At 52.6% G+C, this 19782-nt stretch overlaps 3 protein-coding genes across 4 annotated transcripts; all 3 read left to right on the top strand.

Moving 5' to 3' along the window:
* Positions 1-483: 483 nt before the first annotated feature.
* PRUNE1 (prune exopolyphosphatase 1) lies at positions 484-9115 on the top strand. Its single transcript, XM_081968371.1, has 8 exons — positions 484-628; positions 2610-2714; positions 2979-3184; positions 3943-4127; positions 4279-4437; positions 4703-4797; positions 5091-5249; positions 8219-9115. The coding sequence occupies exons 1-8, from the start codon at positions 590-592 to the stop codon at positions 8675-8677; spliced, it is 1407 nt and encodes a 468-aa protein (XP_081824497.1). The 5' UTR covers positions 484-589; the 3' UTR covers positions 8678-9115.
* A 687-nt stretch (positions 9116-9802) lies between these two features.
* On the top strand, positions 9803-16517 carry BNIPL (BCL2 interacting protein like). 2 transcript variants are annotated; one of them, XM_081967933.1, is made up of 10 exons: positions 9803-9936; positions 12225-12308; positions 12786-12847; positions 12984-13193; positions 13314-13493; positions 13861-13963; positions 14778-14909; positions 15640-15726; positions 15857-15955; positions 16377-16517. In XM_081967933.1, the coding sequence occupies exons 1-10, from the start codon at positions 9890-9892 to the stop codon at positions 16402-16404; spliced, it is 1032 nt and encodes a 343-aa protein (XP_081824059.1). In that variant the 5' UTR covers positions 9803-9889; the 3' UTR covers positions 16405-16517. The 2 variants fall into 2 exon arrangements, with proteins under 2 accessions (XP_081824059.1, XP_081824058.1); XM_081967932.1 differs by having other exon boundaries at positions 12225-12360.
* Positions 16518-16968: 451 nt separating this feature from the next.
* LOC309399819 (protein MENT) lies at positions 16969-19668 on the top strand. Its single transcript, XM_081967934.1, has 2 exons — positions 16969-17615; positions 18961-19668. Exons 1-2 carry the CDS (start codon positions 16977-16979, stop codon positions 18991-18993), a joined length of 672 nt encoding a protein of 223 aa, XP_081824060.1. The 5' UTR covers positions 16969-16976; the 3' UTR covers positions 18994-19668.
* Positions 19669-19782: the final 114 nt, after the last annotated feature.

Raw genomic sequence — 19782 nt, 5'->3', positions numbered from 1 at the left:
CCCCCAAACAGCCGCAGGATGAAGGAGGGAGGGGGGATCGGGAAGCGCCCACGGGGCTCGGGGGCTGCAAAAAGTCTGGAGAAGTCCGGGATCGAGCGGGGGGAGCCCAGCGCGGGGGGGTGTCCCAGGCCCCTCCCGCCTGCCCCTTTTGCAAGGCTGCGCAAAAAACCCACCCAAGAATAAGGAATTGCAGCCCCCCCCCCGTTCAAAACACGCGTTCAGACGACCGTGCACGGTGCACAAAGCCCGCTTCCACGCGCCCGGCCCCCGGGAAGTGCTCTCCCCCATCCTTGCACCCAAAGCTTACCGCCCGCCCTGCAAGGTAGGCAGAGCCGCCTGCGGTGACGTAGTCGGGAAAGCGCGTACTTCGGCCACGCCCTTTTTTCCGACGGGGAGGGGAGGAGGAGAAGGAGGCCTCTCCCGCGCCTGCGCAGAGCGTCGAGTGAAGCCGCGCCCTTCCGCCTCCCCCCCACCGGCCAATCAGGCGCGGCTGTTCCGGCCCCTCTCGCCGCCCGCCCGCAAGCAAGTCGGCTTGACACGTGTCCGGGCGCGCTCTCCGTTCACACGTGCGGCCGGGCGGTGGGGAGCCATGGAGAGCTTCCTGGCAGGCTGCAGGGCCGCCCTTCAGGTACCCCCCGCCCGCGCGCCCGGGGAGGACTACCAGCCCCATCGTCCGCTCCCCTGGGATCTGCTGTCTCTCCCATCATCCCCAGCCGCTGCTGGCATCTCTGCCGGCCCATCATCCCCACTCACTGCTTCGACTTGAGCAGGATCTGACTCCCATCCGCTCCCGAGGAGGCTAGACTCTAGCTCCCATCTTCCCCAGCCACTCCTGGCAGCTCCACTTGGTTTAGAATGATTCTGGCTCCCATCATCCTTGCAACACGGGCAGGATCCATCCGATTCCCATCATCTCCACCCTCCCCTCCTGCAAAGGCTAGGCTCCCATCATCCCCACCCTCTCCTCCTGCAAAGGCTAGGCTCCCATCATGTCCCTTATTCAGTTTTAGTAAATTTTCGGGGGGGGGGGGAGGCTAGACTGCTCTAACCTCCCATCATTCCCGTCCTGCATGGGCAGGATCTGACTCCCATCATCCCCTTCCTTGGCTAAGGAGGTAGAGACGGCCAGCCATGTGAAGGTTTCCCCTCTGCTGGCTTCAGGAATGAGGTGGGGAGGGGAGCGAGGGGGAGCTTGGGGCTAGGGGCTGGATTCGAATTCTTTTCCCAGCCCAGCCCCCAGCCTCCTTTTGACACCCGTCTGTGGGGGATGATTCACTGTCTTGCGTTCCCTCGGCCGGGGTGAGTCAGCTGCTTGTGCCCGTCTGCTTGGCATCCTCTCTGGCACAGAGGCCATGTGGGCAGAGCTCCCCGGCCCCCCAGCCCTAACCTTTCCACCTTGGACAGCGCTCCCGGCTGCCCCTCTGGGCCAGGATTTCTCCAGTTAAGCCACTTTAAGACTGGTGGACTTCAACTCCCAGAATTCCCCTTTCTGGCTGGGGGGCATTCTGGGAGTTGAAGTCCACCGGTCTTAAAACGTGCCAAGTTCAAACTCACCACCTCTCTGCTCTAAGACAAACATTTTTCACTAACGTCCAGAACATTTCATACAGGATAGTCCCCGAGTTACGACCACACCAGAAAAATCCGGCGTTAAGCAGCACGGTCATTAAGTTTGCTTGTCCAGTGGCTTCTACCCTTCCTGGTGACGGCCTCTTTGCCCCCGTCTCTTTAGCTTTTCCATTCCATTGTAGTTTCCAGTCTGCCCCGCAGCCATCTGCCTCGGCCGTTAAACCTTCGCCCTCCCACCTTTTAAGCCTTATCGTGGCTTATCGGCTGACGTCTTCGGACATTCTGCCGGTGCTGGGAAACCAGAGTTTGTTTGGCAACGGGGGGGGGGGGGGGGAGAGCTTTCCAGGGCTCCCTAATGAATGGCTGGCAAAATGGATTTAAAAGCGGCACTGTCTACTTCTCCCCACGTCTTTTGCAAGCCCTCCTTAATGAAAAATAAACAATAAACCACGTCTGTCTGCGGTTCTAATCTCAACTGAGTTAATTCAGAAAAATGGGGGCGTTTGTTTTTTTCCCCACTTGGGTCTTTCTTCCTTTCTCCTCTTTTCTTCTGCTTGGTTGGCGAAGAATTGAAGGAGGAGAACACTAGAAAGGGGGCCCTGCGCCCATATCTGTCCCCCTCTGAAAGATGGCATCGCACCCTCTTTGTGGCCTGGCTGAGCCAGGGAGGGCGGGTCTGGAGTGCGAATTTTCCCCTTGAATTCAGGCCTCCTGCGCTCCTGTGCAATGCCAAGTGAGCCTTCCTTTCCTTGGACATCGGCAGAAGCTTCTCCTGACTGTGGCTGCCCCTTCTCTTCCCAGTAAAGGCCAGGACAGAGGGCCTGGCACAATGCCACCCTGTGAGCGAAGTCAATGTGGGCAGAATGAAGCCACTCGCCCCTCTCTCGTCCCTCCCGCCATGTCTCAAGGCCAACGTCTGGCCTCCTGTCCATCTTCCATTCCTGGCCCCCTTGGATACAGCAGTCACCTTCGTTCCCAAGCGGCTGGTTGAGGATTATGGGAGTTGTGCTCATTTCATCGGTTTCTTTGTCCCCTGACAGGATCACTTTCAGAGCGGAAGGGCCGTTCACGTGGTGCTGGGCAACGAGGCCTGTGATCTCGACTCCATGGTGTCCGCTTTGGTCCTCGCCTACTTTTTGGCAAAGGTCAGCCTTTCGTTGTGCTCCCATCTCGCCAGGGCCTGCTCCTCACCCCCCACCCCCGGCTGGGGATTTGGGGATCTGTGGGGGAACATTTTGGCCACCCTCGCCGGGGGGGTAAATGCCACCTATAGAACATTTTGTAGATATTCTCCTTGTACGCGGCCAACATCGTCAATTTAAAAAAATTTCCCCCCACAATTTTTCCCGATGCTCCAATGTTGTCCTCCAAAATTTTTATTCCCACGATCCTTTTGTGGCCCCCCACAGACCTCCCCAGACCCCAAGGCGGCCTTCGTCCCCGTCCTCAACATCCCCCGGTCTGACTTCCCGCTGCGCACCGAGAGCACCTTCCTTCTCCTCCAGCAACGTATCCCTGAGGACGTCCTCGTTTTCCGGGATGAAATCGACCTGGCCGGGCTGCAGAAGGCCGGGCTGCTCTCCATGACGCTGGTGGATCACCATATCCTGCCCAGGTGGGCGGTAAGCGGAGCGGCTCCCCACGCAAAAGGGGGGGGACGCTCGGCCCATCCGTTGCGCCTCTGCCTCCGGAGTGGAAATCCAGGGATCCGTGATGGCGAGAGAGCTGGGGGCTGGGGGCTGGTGGATCCCTCAAGATCCCTACGATTTGAGAGCCAAGAGGGATCTCTCGTGTAGCTGCCTCGGAGGCCCTTCGGACCAGCCGAAACAACGCACAGGCATTTCCTCGACTTACGACATTCCTTTAGCGGGCGTTCGAAGTTGCGACAGCACTGGAAAACGTGATGTCAGGGTTCCAAATAGCCTCCCAAAAATGTGCGGAAAACGGTCATAAGTCCCATGTCAGGCCTGCCAGGCATCTTTTCTCTTGGACTTACAACCGTTTTTCACACTTAATGACTGTTCAGGCATCCCCAGGGTCATGGGATCAAAATTCAGGTGCTTGGCAGCTGAATCATACTTATGACGTCCCTGGAGAAACGTGATCCCCTTTTGCGACCGTCTGATGAGCAAAGATTCACTTAGCAACTTGGCCAGAAAAGTCGTAAAACGAGGCAAAATTCAGTTAACAAATGTCTCACAGCGACTGATATTTTCAGCTCAATTGTGGTCCGAAGTCGAGGGCTACCAGTACCGAAAGTCCCCCAGCTGTCTCCCTTCCCTAAAACGTCCGCCAACTTCAGACGAGCCCCTCTTGGCAGTGGCTGATGGGACGGGGAGTCCTTAGCCGCACCTCTGTGTGTCTTTCCCCCAGCAAGGACGCAGCGCTGGAGACGTCCGTGGTGGAAGTGATGGACCACCGGCCCCTGGAGTGGGAGAGGCCCCCTCCCTGCAGAGTGACGGCCGAGCTGGTGGGCTCCTGCGCCACCCTGGTGGCTGAGAGGCTCCTCCAAGCACCGGTGCCAACCCTGGATGGCCAAATTGCCGCCCTGCTCCACGGTGAGAGCGAAATTGGGAGAATTCACCCTCAAACCGCGCCCGTTTCAAATGGGCAAGAAAATGCAGGGAAGATCGCTTGAATTGGCCGGGGGGGGGGGGCGTGTTCCTCCTTGAAAAAACCCAGTGTTTCTCTCCCCCCCCCCCCCCCCAGGAACCATCTTGCTGGATTGTGTGAACTTGGCTGTTGAAGCCGGCAAAGTGACCCCCAGGGACGCCTTTTGCGTCTCTCAGCTGGAGTCCACGTTTCCCGAGCTGCAGCCAAGGAATCGTGTCTTCGACGCTTTGCAGAGAGCCAAGTTTGATGTTTCAGGTGGGTGGGTGGGTGGAGGGTCCGGGAGGGGCGTTTCTTTTAAAGGCCCATGATTGTCTGCAAGCAAAGGTGGCAGGATTTGGGCTTCGCATCCTGGTTTGTTTGAGAATCCACTGGGAAGCCGGACGGGGGGCAGGAATGCCGTCGATCTCCCCAGAATGAAGGGCTAAAAGTTAATGCCAAGGGGACCATCCTCCCTTGGAAGGAATGCCCACCCACCCACCCCAAAATTGGGACTCTTTTCTCCTCCCCCCCCCCCCCCCAGGCCTCACCACGGAGCAGATGTTGAGGAAGGACCTCAAAAGCCTGGCCGGCACAAAATCCACAGCGGCTATAAGCGCCATCTACATGAGTCTGCATGTAAGTGTGAAGCCTGCAGAGATGCAGGTGTCCTCGTCCTACGGCCGTTATTTGAGCCCAAGATACTTCCTTGCTGCCGTCGTTAAGTGGATCTCGTTTGTAACCTTGTTTTGCTTCCTCTAAAACCAGGTTTGTCCAACCTTGGCAATTTTAAGGCTTGTGGACTTCAACTCCCGGAATTCCCCAGCCAGCCACGAGGGGATTCTGGGAGCGTGCTGCCTGGGGAATTCTGGGAGTTGAAGTCCACAAGCCTTAAAGTTGGCGTGTTTGGATCAACCTGTTTTAAATCTTAGGATTTCTTGCACCGCCCGGGGCTCGAAGAGGATTTGGCCTCCTTCTGTCACCAAAGAGGCTTCGACCTCCTCGTCGCCATGGCCATCTCCTTTGGAGACCACAAGAAGCCGTTCCGGCAGCTGGCGGTGTATAGCCCACAAGCCGGATTGCAAGACGCGGTGAGTTCCTTCAAGACTCTTCCCTCCACCGGTGGCTTCGGCTGCTTCCGTCCTCCTAAAAAAGCATCTTTTCACGCAACACTGGCAGCACTTTCCCACAAAGGGCATCATTGGCATGCAAACCGCCCCTCTGTCCCACCCACCCACCCCTTCCCTGGTTTATTTCAGAATTATTTTCCTATCACCAACGCCGAATCTTGGATTTGCATTCATTTTTTTTCCAAGCTTCCCAAATGAACCCTCTCTCCGAAAAAGGCGCGAGACAAATAGCCTGTTTGGCAGGTAGCGAAGCGCAGAGGGATGTCCACGCAGGCGTCACTCATTAACCACAGCCAAAGGTCACCGCGCTGCCGCTTAGCCGGCAGGTGGGGAGGGGGAAGAGCCAGGGCAGCGGTGGGGAGAGGGCCGGCCGGAGAGGGGCGGCATGATCTTCCTCGCCAGGCAGCAGCAGCTCCATCAGAGAGGTAAGCAAAGCATTTGGGGGGGGGGTCTTTTGTCTCCCCTTTGCCACACCCTCATTCCCCCCCCCCTTCCCCATTTTAATCAACCGGGTAAATAGAGTGCTGGGTTTTTGCCAAGGGTGGAGGGTTTCAAGAGTGGAGCGATGGACGGAGTCCATTTTAATCCTCCCCTTCGTTCTTGGCCAATTTCTTCGAATAATCCACCCGAAGGAGAGCCAAAGGCAGGAGGGTAGATAGGGGTCCGTTTGCGAGGCATGGCATCGCAGCCTTTGTCGCTTTTTTCATTGTGGCTTTTTCATTGTCGCCTTTTTCGGCAAGGGCCGGAGGAGGCTTTGCTGCCGGCAATTTGAAGGGGTAACAGTCACAAAAATGTTCTGGCTGGAGTCATCGGCCTCCTTGTTTATTGTCCAAGGGGAGGCTTCAGCTAAAGGCTCAACGTCCCATTTCCAAATCTCCAAATTTTGTTTTTTATTTTTTTCTTTGCTTCTGCCTGTTCCGTCCTCTTTAAAAAAAAAAAACATTTTAATGCAAAATTTGCAACTCTTTTTTTCACAAAGTGCATTCAGGAAGGATTATGATTTGCTCAGCTGAGATGCAAAACGCCTCCCTATCCCCAGCCGCCCGGTTTATTTCGGAATTATTTTCCTACCCACCTCGCTAACGCCAATCCTGGATTCGCGGTTGTTTTTTCCCAAGATGTGAAACTTAACTACTCTCCGAAGCTTTCTGGTTCTGTTTGCTTTTTCCCTCCTGTCCAAAACCCGCTCTTGTTTTTTTTAATTTTTTTTCCTCTTGACTTATTTACCTTTTAACCCGTGTTGCCAAGCAGATAAATAATTGAAGATTTGGCTGCCACCTTGAGTGAGAAAACATTAGCTAATGCAAGTTTCTCCGGGATGAGGCTGACTCAAAAGCCACGATGCTTAAAAAGAAAATATATATATTTAAGCCCTGCTGGTGTTCTCTTGCAGAGACAATGAATGACAGCCTTGTGGGACTCCCTAAACATTCAGGGGCGAATTTATGGTGCAAAGTTTGCACTTTGCACGCCCGGATGTTTTTCCAATATATCGGATGCGGGAATCTGAGGAGTTTAATTCAATCTTAAACTTTTGCCGGTGTTTAATTCAATCGTCCCAAATAAATCCACCCTGTGATTTTAGGACCTTGTCGGAGGGAAAAGGAAGTGTGTTTCAGCTGGAGTAGCTTTCGGTTTCATAAAAAAAAAAAAAAGGGAAAATGAGTTGATCCATGCCCCCCCCTCCAAAAAAAAGGCCTCTCCTTTCAAACTCCGAGCTTCGGGTTCAAAGTGTAACTTCTCTGCAAGCTTTCAAATGGGCTTGGAATCGCCCCAGGCCTTTAGACATGCAGGAGGCTCATTTTAATGGGAAAAAAGGAGGTTTTTGTAAAATGGTTAGAATGGCAGAATGCCAGTTTGGAGAAAAGGGGTGGGGTGGGGTGGGAAACCAGGCAGGGTATAAAAGATTTCAGTGTTTTCCCCATTGCAAAAACTTTTCTTCCTGGATCAGGACTGGCCCAAGCTGGCATGGGAGTTGGCTGGGCAGCCTGTATGCCTTCCTTTTTGGCAACTCTGCCCCCAACGGCCTCCTTCATCCAGTCACCCACCCACCCATCCCGCCTCGGATTCGGCAGCTCCCCGGTGCCGGCCTGAGTCATCCTTGGGTGACGGCAAAAGAGCCGTTCTCCAACTTCCCTCTTTGTGCCAAAGCTGAAAATGCCCTCTGGAGCTGAGGGCGGTGTGGAGGGAAACAGCCTCTGCCTGCCTCGCTTTGTGTCCGTCGTTATCGGGCAGCTCTCTGGACCAGGTGGGTGCTGGGGTTGGGCGGGGCAGAGGGGCCGGGGAAGAGCCTCTGCCTTTGGCTTGTTAAATCTTGAGTTGTGAAGGGTTTGGTAAAAATGGAGCAGTGGGGGAAACTTGGGCATAATTCGCTCTGATGTCTCACTTCTCCACAAGGGAGGACAGCATGGGTTTATTTCACATGGAGTAGAGGATTCCCTGGAAAAATACGGCTTTTCCAGCACGAGAGAACCTCCACGTTTAGGAGCAGTCTATCTGTAAACCCGTTTCTTGGGCGCAGGAGAAGGCGTTCTTTCGTGGTTGGTTTGTGGACTCTCTTAAGAGGTCCCTCTTGTTTGATTAGCCGGGACTCTGGATCCTCCCAGAGCTGTTTCCTTCCAGGGTGGAGCTTCCATGTCCAGAGCCAATCTACCTTTTGCATGACCAGCTGTTGAGGATCACTAGCTTTGGTTTCAATAGAAGAGGGTGTTGGTTGCTCAGGATTGAAATGGGAACTCCCTGGTGCTCTCCGACCTTGGCAGTTTTCTTGTGGACATTTCATGACCAAACTAGGTAACGTCATCAGTACGCTGGTTTCCAAACGGTGCTGAAATCTTTCTAGATCCCCATAGGATCTTGTTGGGGGGGGGGGAATGTGGGTCTCCCTCACGTTCTGAGAGCTTCTGAAGGTTCATGTCTGCCTTTCCCAGGTTTGCCAAGCCTTGGAGCGCAGTAGCAACCCATCCCTCGGCCTGTCGCAGCTGGAGACCCCCTGCCCCACTCTCCGCGCCTACCAGCAGGCCAACACCGCTGCCTCCCGCAAGAAAGTCCTTCCCATCGTCCGAGAATTCCTGCACCAGTGGGCCGGACCCCGTCCTAGCAGCCCCGGCATGCAGCCAGAGCTCTCCCGTTGCATCCCTCCCACCAGGGGGGACCCCGGTAGCCGCGATCCCAGCGGGGCCCCCAAGGATGCCCCGAAGCCTCCCCGCCCAGGCGAGGAGGCGGCTGAAGAAGAGACCCTGCTGCCTCCCACCCCCATGAACAGCCTGGTGGACGAGTGTCCCCTCCACCAGGGTCTCCCCGAAGTCTCGCCCGAGGCCATCTTCGAGAGGGTCAACCGCATCGCCACGGATCGCTCGTTGGGCGGCCGGAGCCCGGAAAAGAAGTGACCGCCCAATCCAGAGAGACTCTCGGCCAGGGCCAGGAGGGGAAGGTCGCTGGGGGCTGAAAACTGGACATCGTCTGTGATCAACCCCCATGGCAATGAATAGAAAGGGAGGGTGGGGGCATCCATGGCCACTAATGGGGGGTTGAGATTAAACTGACCGTCTGTTGCAAAATTGCAGAATTCTGATTCTCGGGGGGGGGGGATGTCACGTGTCTTTCCAGCACCCCAAATCTTCTCTTTCCTGGCAAATTCATCCTTCCAAATTGTCCCCAAGTGGATTTGCATGGAAACACGATATAAAGGTTCTTCAGAAATGTTTTTCTTGGTGCTTGTTGAAGGGGGAAACGTTGCTCAGGCGCTGTTGGGGCAACGGGGACGACGCCCCCCTCGGTCCCACCCTCAAAAGTGAATAAAAACCCTCATCTCCTCTTCCTTAAAACATTTTCCTATGAATGTGTGAACGGGCCCGTTTTTATACTCGTGCGGGTTTTACGGTCCATCCAGGAGGGGTTTCCCCAAATACATTGTTTTATTAAGGTAGCTCCTAAGGGGTCCCTAATGGGGGGGCTCTTGGAGACCCGAAGCCCCTCACTTCAACCCCTTACCCTCTGCACTCCAGCCTTAATTTTGGCCCACCTGGGATAGGCGGGGGGAGACATTCATCAGGGAGAAAAATAAAATAAAGCCATTTTTAGACACGCAAACCACTGGAGGAAGGGATTCGTGGTTGCTGGGGCCCTCGTCTCTTGCTCCTGTTTGCCAAAGGTAGAGTGCCACTGAAGCTGGATGCTCTTATTCACTGTTGGTTTTCCCCCCTATGAAAGGAAGGGCACTTGGGGAATTCTGGGAGTTGAAGTCCACGAGTCTTAAAGTTAGCGTGATTGGACTTTCCTGTTCAATACCCATCAGCTAACTTGGCTACCAATGTTGGCACCGTCTCCCCATGTGTCACTCAAACCGGACCCACACCCCCCAAGGCTGCACTCTTCTACAATTCCCATCATCCCCAGGTCTCCCAGGTCCTCTGCCTCGGCATTAGGACCCAGCCTCCCTGCGCCAACCTCCCCAAGCAGAAAAACCAGTTTGGGATGCGTCTCGCCTGGCTTCCACTCCCATGTCCACACCTCCAGGGCTGCAGTGCGAGTTTGCGGTGTCTATCACAAGCAGGGGAGGTTGGAACTGCACCTGGCCGGGCAAATCTCCCCTCCCTCCAATGGGTTCCTTCGTGGGAGATGACAAGAGGACCCTTCCCCCAGAAAGGTGAGTCTTTACCAAGGGGGGGGGACGACTCTGGAGGAGTGCCCATTCTCAAACCAATGAGTGCTTCCTTTTTTTCCCTTTGAACATGGCCAAATGTGTTCACAACTCCCCTGTAAGGTTGTGATTCCCCTCTAAGCTGGCGCCTGGCTGTGAGGGGACCCCCGCCCCGACCCTTGGGATGTTGGTGGGAATTGTAGTTCAGTCGCACCTAGGTGGTAACGAGGTTTTACCTATCTTCAGTCCTCCTCCCACCTTTTAATCAGGAAAACAAAATCACTGTCTAGGCTAAAAGGATAAAGCAGAACCGCCTCACTAAACAAGGCAAAATTTACCTGTGATCAGGTAGTTTACCCAGCCCTTCTGCAAACATTTTTTAAAAAATTAATCTTATTTTTATCATTGTGGGTTAACACCTCCTCCTCTAGTTCTCTCGGATGGGAAAGCAAATTCCCATCGCTGCTTTAAAGGATCGTCATTTATTTATTTATTTGAAGTTTTTCTTAAAGTCAAAATCGCCTGGTGGCCTCCCACCCACCCTGAGGCTTTGCTACCCTTTTGCAAAGCTTTTTGGTATTGGAGCAAGTGCCGAGATAACTTTGCGTTGACATTAAAAGGGGCACCAACTGTCCAGTTAAGTCGTGCTACGGATTTTTGGGATGAGAAAACTTGGGAAGGCTTCGGGTGCTGGATCCTGGCACCCCGATCCAGCCCAATTTTGGCCCAAAGGGCCGAGGCAGAGACTGAATTTTGAGCTGGAGGGAGTTGGCTTCCCCTTGTGCAGGTGTGAGCTGCAATCACAACCTTTCTCAACCAGTTCATTAACCTAGAGACTGTTTGGGCGTCATGCCTGCCTGCTGGCAAAGGTAAAATTATCCTAGGTTTTAATTTCAACCCTTCCGGCCTTCCGACCATCCTGTTTACACTGGGTTCTCCCTGAGTCACAGACAACACCTGAGGGCTCTCTGGAAGTGGGACTGCCTCCTTCAAGTGGACTAGTATCCTGTGAATGCAACCTTAAGAGATCCGGATTTTGTGCCTACTGCAGTGGTCCAATTCACTTTCAGACATTATTTTTTCCTCCCCAAGACGGTTCTTTTGCAGCTGGCCAAAGCCCCAATTTCCAGCTGTTCAATGACCCCAGGTCTGCAAAGGAATTTTTTTTTCCTTCTCGCCTTTTGAAGGTGAACTGCAGCTGAAGCTGGAGGCTCTACACATTTTGAGAAAAGAAAAGAAAAACGCACAATTCTCTTTTTCCATTTCTTTCACTTCCTTCAAACCAAATTAGGTTGTTTCTCTCCCTTCAACTGGATTTTCCCTCTGGATTAGGAGGAGGGGGTGTTTTCTTCTCCGCAACGCCGTTCAGACGGACGGTAGATACATCCGCGCTTCCTCCCTCACGCACGAATTACAGGTTTCAGTGCGGCAGGCGACACATATTTGATCTGCTCTGGCAGGATTTCCCCCACGGGGAAGCTGTGGCTCAAAGGTTAATCACCTTTTTGGGTGCCTGGAATAACCAGCCACTCATAAGCAAGGAATAGAACCTCCAGGTTTAGGAGCATTCTACCTGTGTGCCAGTTGACTGGGACGACTGGGAGAGATGACCGCAGAGCCAGAGTCCTGCTTGGGAATTTCTCAGAGGCAAATGTCTGGATTGCAGATGGGCACTAAACCAGGAGTTTGCATAGTTGGGCCCTTTAAGATGTGTGGGACTTCAACTCCCAGAATTCCCAGCCAAGAATTCTGGGAGTTGATGTCCCACAAGGGCCCAACGTTGGTGACCTCTGAATTAAACAAAACCACTTTGCTGGTTTTGTATATTTAAAACATCAAGGGAGGAGTAGATTTGTTGCTTTACTGGGTGTGCCGGAAACCATCTCAAGGATTAGCCAGAAATGGGGTGGGGAGAGAAGAACTACATATATTTTGAGTTGGGAGGGGCCTTGGATGTCCTAGTCCAACCCCAACTCCCCCCCGCCCCCGCTCAAACAGGAATGAGAAGGTTGGGGGAATGGGGGATGTTTTCCCTGCACCGAGCAAGGGAGGGACTAAATGGCCTTCAGGAACCCCTCTGATTTACAAAGGCATCCCCTAAAGCACTTTTAATCCCTTCTTGGGGGTCCATCCCAGACATGAGCCAGGACTTAACCCAACAGGCGGAGTTTGCCAACCTTCAAAGTGAGCAGAAAACCGACCTGCCTATTTTAGGGCATCTTTACCGGTCAGATTGCAGCCTGCGGTGCTGACAGGGCAGGTGGCAAAATCCCTCCGTATTCTTGCCTCTGCAGGCTTAAGAAAGAAGCCACGGAAGCGTCTGACAAAACCCGAGACATGGAACTGGGAGGAGAATGGCTGGACGACGAATTCCCACGGTGAGGGGGGACTCCATGTTCAAGAGCAGTCTACCCTTGAGTACCAAAAAAAGTAGGATTCAGGCAGGCATCTCATTTTTTTCCTCTCCAATCTCTGCTGTTTCTCCTTGATAAATAAAACTGGATATTTGAGGCTGCTTAAACTGCAGCTTGCAAACAGTCTATAATGAAAAAAAATATGAGAGAGTTTCCAGCAGGCATAGAATCCTAGCACTGGAAAGGACCTTAGAGGTCTTCTAGTCCAACCCCCTGCCCTAAGTTAGAGTCCTTATAAACCCCTCGGTAGATTGAATTGCCTGTATAGCTGGATGTATTTATTTATTTAGAGAATTTTTACGGCTGCTCCCCTTCACTGCTCTGGTGCTCTTCGTAGAGCTATAAAGTCATAATCCAATACTTTTAAGACTTCTTCCAAGTTTTTGGAGATGAGGGTTTAGATCCAAAAGCATCCAGATTCTTCTCTTTTTGATCTTAAAGGCCTTTGCCAGAGGACACCTCGGAGGAAGATCTAGAACCTTCCAGTTCAGAATTGAGTCCGGGTAAGATTCAGGAAAAAATACTGCCCTTTTGGGGTGGTTGTTGTTGTTTTCCCGTAGAGCCTCCATTGCTCAAGGCAGTCTACCCCTAACCCCTCATGGCAAGAGATTGCCTTACAATCCATTCCTTCTTCTGCAGTCGCCTCCAACACCCTGCAGCTCTCTGGCCGGAGACACATGAGGAGGCGTCTCCAGGCCCCAGACCTCAGCGAGGGGTCAGTCAAATCCGGGGAACTCCCCGAAAGCACCCCAGATGGCAGCTTGGACATCAACCTGGATGAGCTGGAGACGCCGTCCGAAAGCGAGTTCCAAGAAGGCCCGGAGAGCGGGCACGAATTCGAATGGGAAGGTGAGGGTCCCGAGTTTGAATCTCAAGGAAGCAGGACTGGGTGCCCATCCGGCAGAGATTGGGCCTCTTCCTGGTTTTATTCCGCTGGGGTTTGATGCCCGCTTTCCCCGTCATTCCCAGATGACCTCCCGCGGGCCAGGCGAGTGGAGGCCAACCTGCCTGAGAAATTCTGCACCGGCCGCGTGGTGGACACGAGGGATCCCGATGGACGGGTCTGGCGGATCTTCCTGGGGGACGAACACGAGCGCAAAGTAGATCTAAGCGCCATCGAGCCCTACACGAGGGTGATCTCCCACAGAGGTAAGCTGGGCAAGACGAAGGCGACTTAACTTTGGAACCAACATTCCTGGATTGTTAAATTGAGTAGGGATGGAACTCTCGCCTCACCATCGGGAGTTCTGTGACTTCAATCGTAGATCCCAGCGGCAGATAGTTTTCTCTCTCTGGGCACAACGAGAATATATCTGCCGAATAGAACTCCGCACTGGCAACAAGAAAGGCATCTGGCCAGTAAATACTTCAGTTGCCCAGATTCCACCCCGATGCAAAGGATTATGGGGTCATTAAAAGAGGATGGTTCCCGGTTTGTTAAATGGAGAAGGGGGTTCTCACCCTCCCGAACATGGCTGCTTGGTGGTCTCATCCCTGCCCTCCTTTCTTTCCCCAGGCTATTGCGGTGAAGGCCTGGATGCAGTTCTCGTCTTTGCTTCTTGTTACTTACCAGAAAGCAGCATCCCCAATTATCCCTACATCATGGAGAACCTGTTCAGGTATCGCCCACCTGTCCCTCTACCTGAGAGGCAGGGGAGAAAAAGCTGGAGGTGCCCTTCTCTTTCGGGAAAAGAAACCAGGCGTCCTTATTGCTTTAAATGTGGTTAGCTAGCCCTCGAATGAGTGAAAAGCGAAGTGAAATTAAAGAAATAATCCTTCAGGCTGAAGGAAACAGGGCTGGTTTTCCAGCTGAACATGCTCTGAGTCTAATGCCCGATTGTGTGCAAACACTTCTCGTTTGGGGGGGGGGGATGTTTGTGTGTCAGCTGCCTCTACTTCAAGTTCGCCATGCGATTGTCTCTTTTCACGGAACCTTGAAAAGGAAATTGGGGCAGAGCTGTCTGTTGTTTTATAGACAAGGAAGAAAGGCAAAAAGAAAAAAGGAAAAGGAGAGAGACAAAGAGAGAAGGAAAGAGGGTGGGAAGGAAGGAAAGGAAGAAAGAGGAGGAGAAAGAGAGAAAAAGAGAGAGTGAAAGAAAGAAAGGAGAAAGAGAGAGGTGGTAAGGAAGGAAAGTAAGAAAGAAGAGAAGAGAGAAAAGAGGAGAAAGAGAAAAAGAGAGAGAAAGAAAGAGGTGGGAAGGAAAGTAAGAAAGAAGAGAGGAGAAATAGAGAGAAAGAAAAAAAGAAAGAGAGAAAGAAAAAGGTGGGAAGGAAGAGAAGAATAGAGAAGAGAAAATTGTACATTCTCCAGCTATTATCTTTCCATCCGGATTGTTTCTGCTGCTGTGGGAGAGAATTAAATTGGATTATTTTTTTTTCTAAGCTAAAAGGCAGGAAATGGACTCCAGCCTGTTCTGTCATTCCCTGCTGCAGGTACATAATGGGAACACTGGAGCTGATGGTAGCTGAGAGTTACATGCTGGTGTGTCTGAATGGCGCCACTTCCAGGAGCTGCCTCCCATCTTTTGCCTGGATCAAGCAGTGTTACCAGACAATCGATCGGCGGTAAGAGGAGCCACCGGGAGCAGCTTCCAAATTCAAGCAAAGCCAGTTGAAGACACGCAATTCCCCCACCCTGATATATTTTCCTTCCCCCCCCCCCAGAATTGCATGCCAGCCTGCCTTCAATCTGATATGCCTTTTTTTTTCCCCCAAGGCGGCTTTTCAAATATTAGATTTGCTTTGTGCCTCTTCATTCCCATTTGCAGAAAGGGAGTTTTAGCGCGGCACAAACCGGGAGTGGGGAAACGTAGCTGGGTTTGGGCATCAATTGCATTTTCAAAGCAGGGCGGTGTGGCTGAAAGATGCCCCCGTGTCCCAGGGACATTAAACACCAGCATTTCTGGAATTAAGGAGAAACTGCCTGACAGTGAGGACAATTAAGCAGTGGAACAGCTTGCCACTGGAAGTTTTTAAGAAGAGACTAGATAACCATTTGTCGGAAATGGTATAGGATAGGGCCTCCTGCTTGAGCAGGTGGTTGGACTAGAAGACCTCCAAGGTCCCTTCCAACTCTGTGATTCTGATATTCTGTGCCAACAGTGAGGCAGGTGGCTTATAAATTTAATAAACAAACATTTTGATTGTCCCAAGATTGCACACACAGTCGAGACAACTTATGGTATCTTCAGTTTTACTCAGTTATTTCCTCCCCGAGAGATGAGGGACAAACAAACCCAGGATATCCAAATCCTGTGGCATGGAGTTCCACTGTCCCTTTCCATGTTATTTTTAGGCTTCGGAAGAATTTGAAATCTTTGCTCATTGTTCATCCCACGTGGTACATCAGAGCTTTGATGACCGTCTTTAAGCCGTTTATCAGGTGGGTGCAAAATGCCAAGGCGGGTTATAGGGGAATCCATTATCCATTAGAAGGATGCCAAGGCTGATTTGAAAAATAGACTGTTGTATTGCAGCCACAAACTTCCTCACTCTCTTCTTCTTTCCCGCAGTTCCAAATTCAGCCAGAAAGTGAAGTTCATAGATAGCTTGGATGATCTGGGCCAAATCATTCCCCTTCAACAGATTCACATCCCGGACTGTGTCCAGCAGTGAGTACGGTCTGGGTTTTTTGGCCTGTCCAGTTTGTTCCCCTTCTCAAAAGACACTCCGGCCACTGCCTGGAGTGCAAAACTCCCTGCCTTGCAGAGTCAGCCAGAGTGCCCTCTTCACATGCTCTGGGGATATGTTGTGAAATATGGAGACTCTCTTTAGGGGCAAAAAAAAAAAGCCCCCAGCTATGGGAGAAAATCCTAAATTCATGGGAAGGGTCGCTCAACCGCCAAGGGATAGGGGAAGCTCCAGAGGCCTGTCAATCAGGTCCAGCCACCTGGGTTGGGGATGATGGAGGCTGGAGTCCAGCAGCTTCCGTCCCCTTCATCCTCCCTCCAAAATCTTTAGCAGGAGGGAAGTAAATTGCCTATCCTTGATATGATTTCAATCTTCTCCATCTCTTGCCTTTTTCTCTTTCAGGCTACATCAGTCCAGCAGCAACTCCTGAAGAAGCCCTCCGCCCCATAAGAGCCAGACCGGCTGGATGGCCTCTGGGGACCCTCCCTCTCACTCCACGCTTCCTTCTGTCTTGCTCTTCTTTTTAAAAGGGATAGGAAAGCAGCCAAAACGCGCTGTCCCTGCCCTCCCCAGAGTTAGGGGCCCCATCCCTATCCTACCCTTGATGCACCGCCCCCAAATGGGGGAGCGGAATTCGGAGCCCAAGATGCAGAGGGAGGAGACCCTTCGGCACGTCCCGAGAGGTTGGGGGGTGGGCGGGCGAGGCTGCAGCAATAACCAGGGGGAGAGGGCTGGGGGTCGCGCCTCCCCCGAGCCCAAGGCGAGGGAGGGGCGGGGGTCTCCCCTCTCCAGCCGCCCCGGCCCGCTTCGCCCCCCTTTAACGCAGCCTTGCAAGCGGGCGAGGAGGAGGGAGGAGTGGGCGTGGGTCCGGGCGCCCCCTCCCCTCGGGCTGCTGGGCGCGTTCCAGCCGCTCCTTTGTTCCGCGGGCCGGTTGCCTAGCGAGCCCCCTGCCCTGCGGCTGGAGAGCCCGGCCCGGCGAGGACTCAGGGTCCCCGGACGCCCATGGCCCCCGGGCGGGCGCTGGCGCTGCTGCTGGGCTGCTGGCTGTGGGCGGCCGAGCTGACGCAGCTGCCCCACGAAGACGACGGGGCGCTGATCTCGGCGCCCCCCGAGTTGCTGGCCAAGCTGCCCGCCGCCGCCAAGGCCACGGTGGCCGCCGGCTACATCAACCCGGCGGAGGCGGAGGCGGCGGCCACCAAGGAGATGCCGCGGCTGCTGGCGACCCCCGCCGGGACCGTGCTGGTGGGCTCCACGCCCCGCGAGACGGTGCTGATCGTGGGCGACACGCGCTACGCCTGGCAGGAGTGGAGCCCCTGGCACTGCAACTGCGCCGGCGGCAGCATGGCCCGCGTGCGGGACATCACCTACGCCGTGCCGGACGTGCGCCTGGATCCCGCGCAGTACGACCTGCTGCGCTTCGAGCGGCTGGTCTGCAGCTACGCCGTCTGCGCCTGCGACCGCCGGCAGCGGCAGTGCGACCGGCTGGCCCCCGACTGCGACCTGGGCCAGATGCACCTCTGCGCCCTGCGCGACATCCAGCGGGACCAGAATGAGAAGCGGCGGCGCTTCTGGGCGAAGGTCAACGGCGGGCTGAAGGCGCTCTGGCGCAGCCTGAAGGCGGCCTTCCCCAGCGACAAGAAGGTGCGGCAGCCTATTTGCACTTTGCACGTGCTCAGGGGCAGGGTGCCCGTTCGCTAAACTGGGCAGCCAATCACGATGAGTTTCAAAAAAAAGCAGAATAAAGGGATAGAGTTAAAATCCTTCCCAGCAGGATGTGGGATAGGTCACCACAAGGTGATTTTTCTCCTTTCCTTTGTAATCCAGAAATGACCTCTCCTCCATCCAGATAGCTTGGTCCCTGAATTAACCCCATCCTTGACCTCATCCAGAACCGTAATCAAGGGGGGCTAAGCCACAAAGAAGCAAACCATCGTTTAACCTAACCAAGTGTCAAATACTCTCCTGCGTGAGCAGGGGGTTGGACTAGATGACCTCCAAGGTCCCTTCCAACACTGTTACTATTAATTAATTAATTAAGTCCCAGAAGTGCTATTGCAAACAATTTTTGCTACCCTGAAATTTTTACACTAAACAATCAGTCAAAACATGATACAACAGTAATGGTACAATCGTGGCCTCCTTTACCTCTGAGAATTAATTTCGGAATATTTCATTTCCTTCTGCCATTCTGACACCCTCCAGAGTGAGAGAGAGAGAGGGGGGGGGGGGGAAGAAAGGTTTTTCTCCTCCTTAGCTCAGATCTGCCCTTATTTCCCCAAATCTCCCTTTTCTTCTGTCTTGGTTTCTGGGTGAAACGACTGTGCCCAACTTATAAATCCCAGATGGCAAATTGCATTGGCCAGGTTCACGCCCCAGGCTCACCCCTACCGAGCAAAATATCCTTACTGGATACCCTTCTGCCTTTCCAAGAAAAATGAAATTGGTTTTTCTGTCTGTAAAGGATAATAGTAGACCTTAAAACCCCCCGGGGATTGCAGAAAAGAGGTTGAGGAAACTCCCGTCAATCCGTATTCAAGATGCGTTTTTGGTTCACTTGTTGAGTTTTCCTTCACTGCAAGGGTTTTGCGCAGACCAAAAAGCCTGAATATATATATTTTAAACACCCTTGTTGACATTTGAGGCAGAATAGATGCTCTTTCCCCACTAATCTTTGCAATAGTATTTCCCCCCAACTCTCTTGAAACTTGGAAAAAAAAATCAGTCACTTTCATCGGTATTTGATGTGCATTTTTCCTGGGTCAAAAAATACTTGTGCAACCAAGGTCAACATTGGAGAAAAAAGACAGACAAAAAAGAGAAATGAGAATGTTTGAACCTTCTCTCCTGGCCAACCTCCATTCCCTGCCTGAGCAGGGGTTGGACTAGAAGACCTCCAAGGCCCCTTCCAACTCATTCGATTAATCAATCACATTATCCAAGCTGGTGGGAACGGATTTCTTCTTAACCTCTTTTCTTATGTTTTCAGCTGGAAAAAAAGCAAGCGAAGAGCAGCCACTGACCACGGCTTCAAAAGATGCCGGAGGGGAGCAGCGTGACCGCGGCAACATCAAGTTAATACCATTCACAAGACCCCTGCCCGAATTCCCCCCCCCTCTCTTACAAAACGAATGAGTTTATTTTCAAGAAATTGGAAGGACCCTTGATTTGGGCAAAGCTCCATTTTAGCACGTAGCATTTCCCTCTCTTTCTCCCCAAGCGACCCTTTAAAAAAAAAAGGAGTTTTAGCTTATCAGGCAAGAATTTCCCAAAGATTTTCCCCTTGTGCTATAAAGACTTAATAAAATGCTGATTCCTGCAGCCGAATTGCTTCTATTGGATCGAAGAGGCATTTGAGACCATTGGACTACACTTCCCATCCTCCTTGCCTCCATGGCCACCCGGTGGAGGACCATAAGTTCTCATCCAGTCCCTGAAAATGCCCCTTTTTTTGCTTCAAAGAAATAACCTGTTATTCTGCGTGTTATCTTTCACTCCAGCATCAGAAATGTGACTCTTTAAAATATATATATATATATTCTATGTCTTTCACCCTGAAGCCTTTTCTCTTTTGTCTTGTGTTCATCTCCTTCGGTTGCAAATTTCATTTATTACATTACAGCCAATGAACCAGCAGCTCCTGTTCAGTCCTAAATTTGCTGCTACTTTTTAAAAGCAGCTGAATAAATTCTAAAAATATCTAGGAACGAAAGTCACGGTGTGTTCACACGTTCTCCTGGGCCCATCTCTGGCCAAGAAGCAAATTTAGGAAGGGTAGTCTGAATTTTTGTTCAAATGCCTCTCTCAAAGA

This window comes from Natrix helvetica (genome assembly GCF_964273705.1).
Source record: "Natrix helvetica genome assembly, chromosome: 16".
NCBI classification, from domain to species: Eukaryota; Metazoa; Chordata; class Lepidosauria; order Squamata; family Natricidae; genus Natrix; species Natrix helvetica.
The sequence above is the reverse complement of the archived record's forward strand: the minus strand, read 5'-3'. Positions and strand labels throughout refer to the sequence as shown.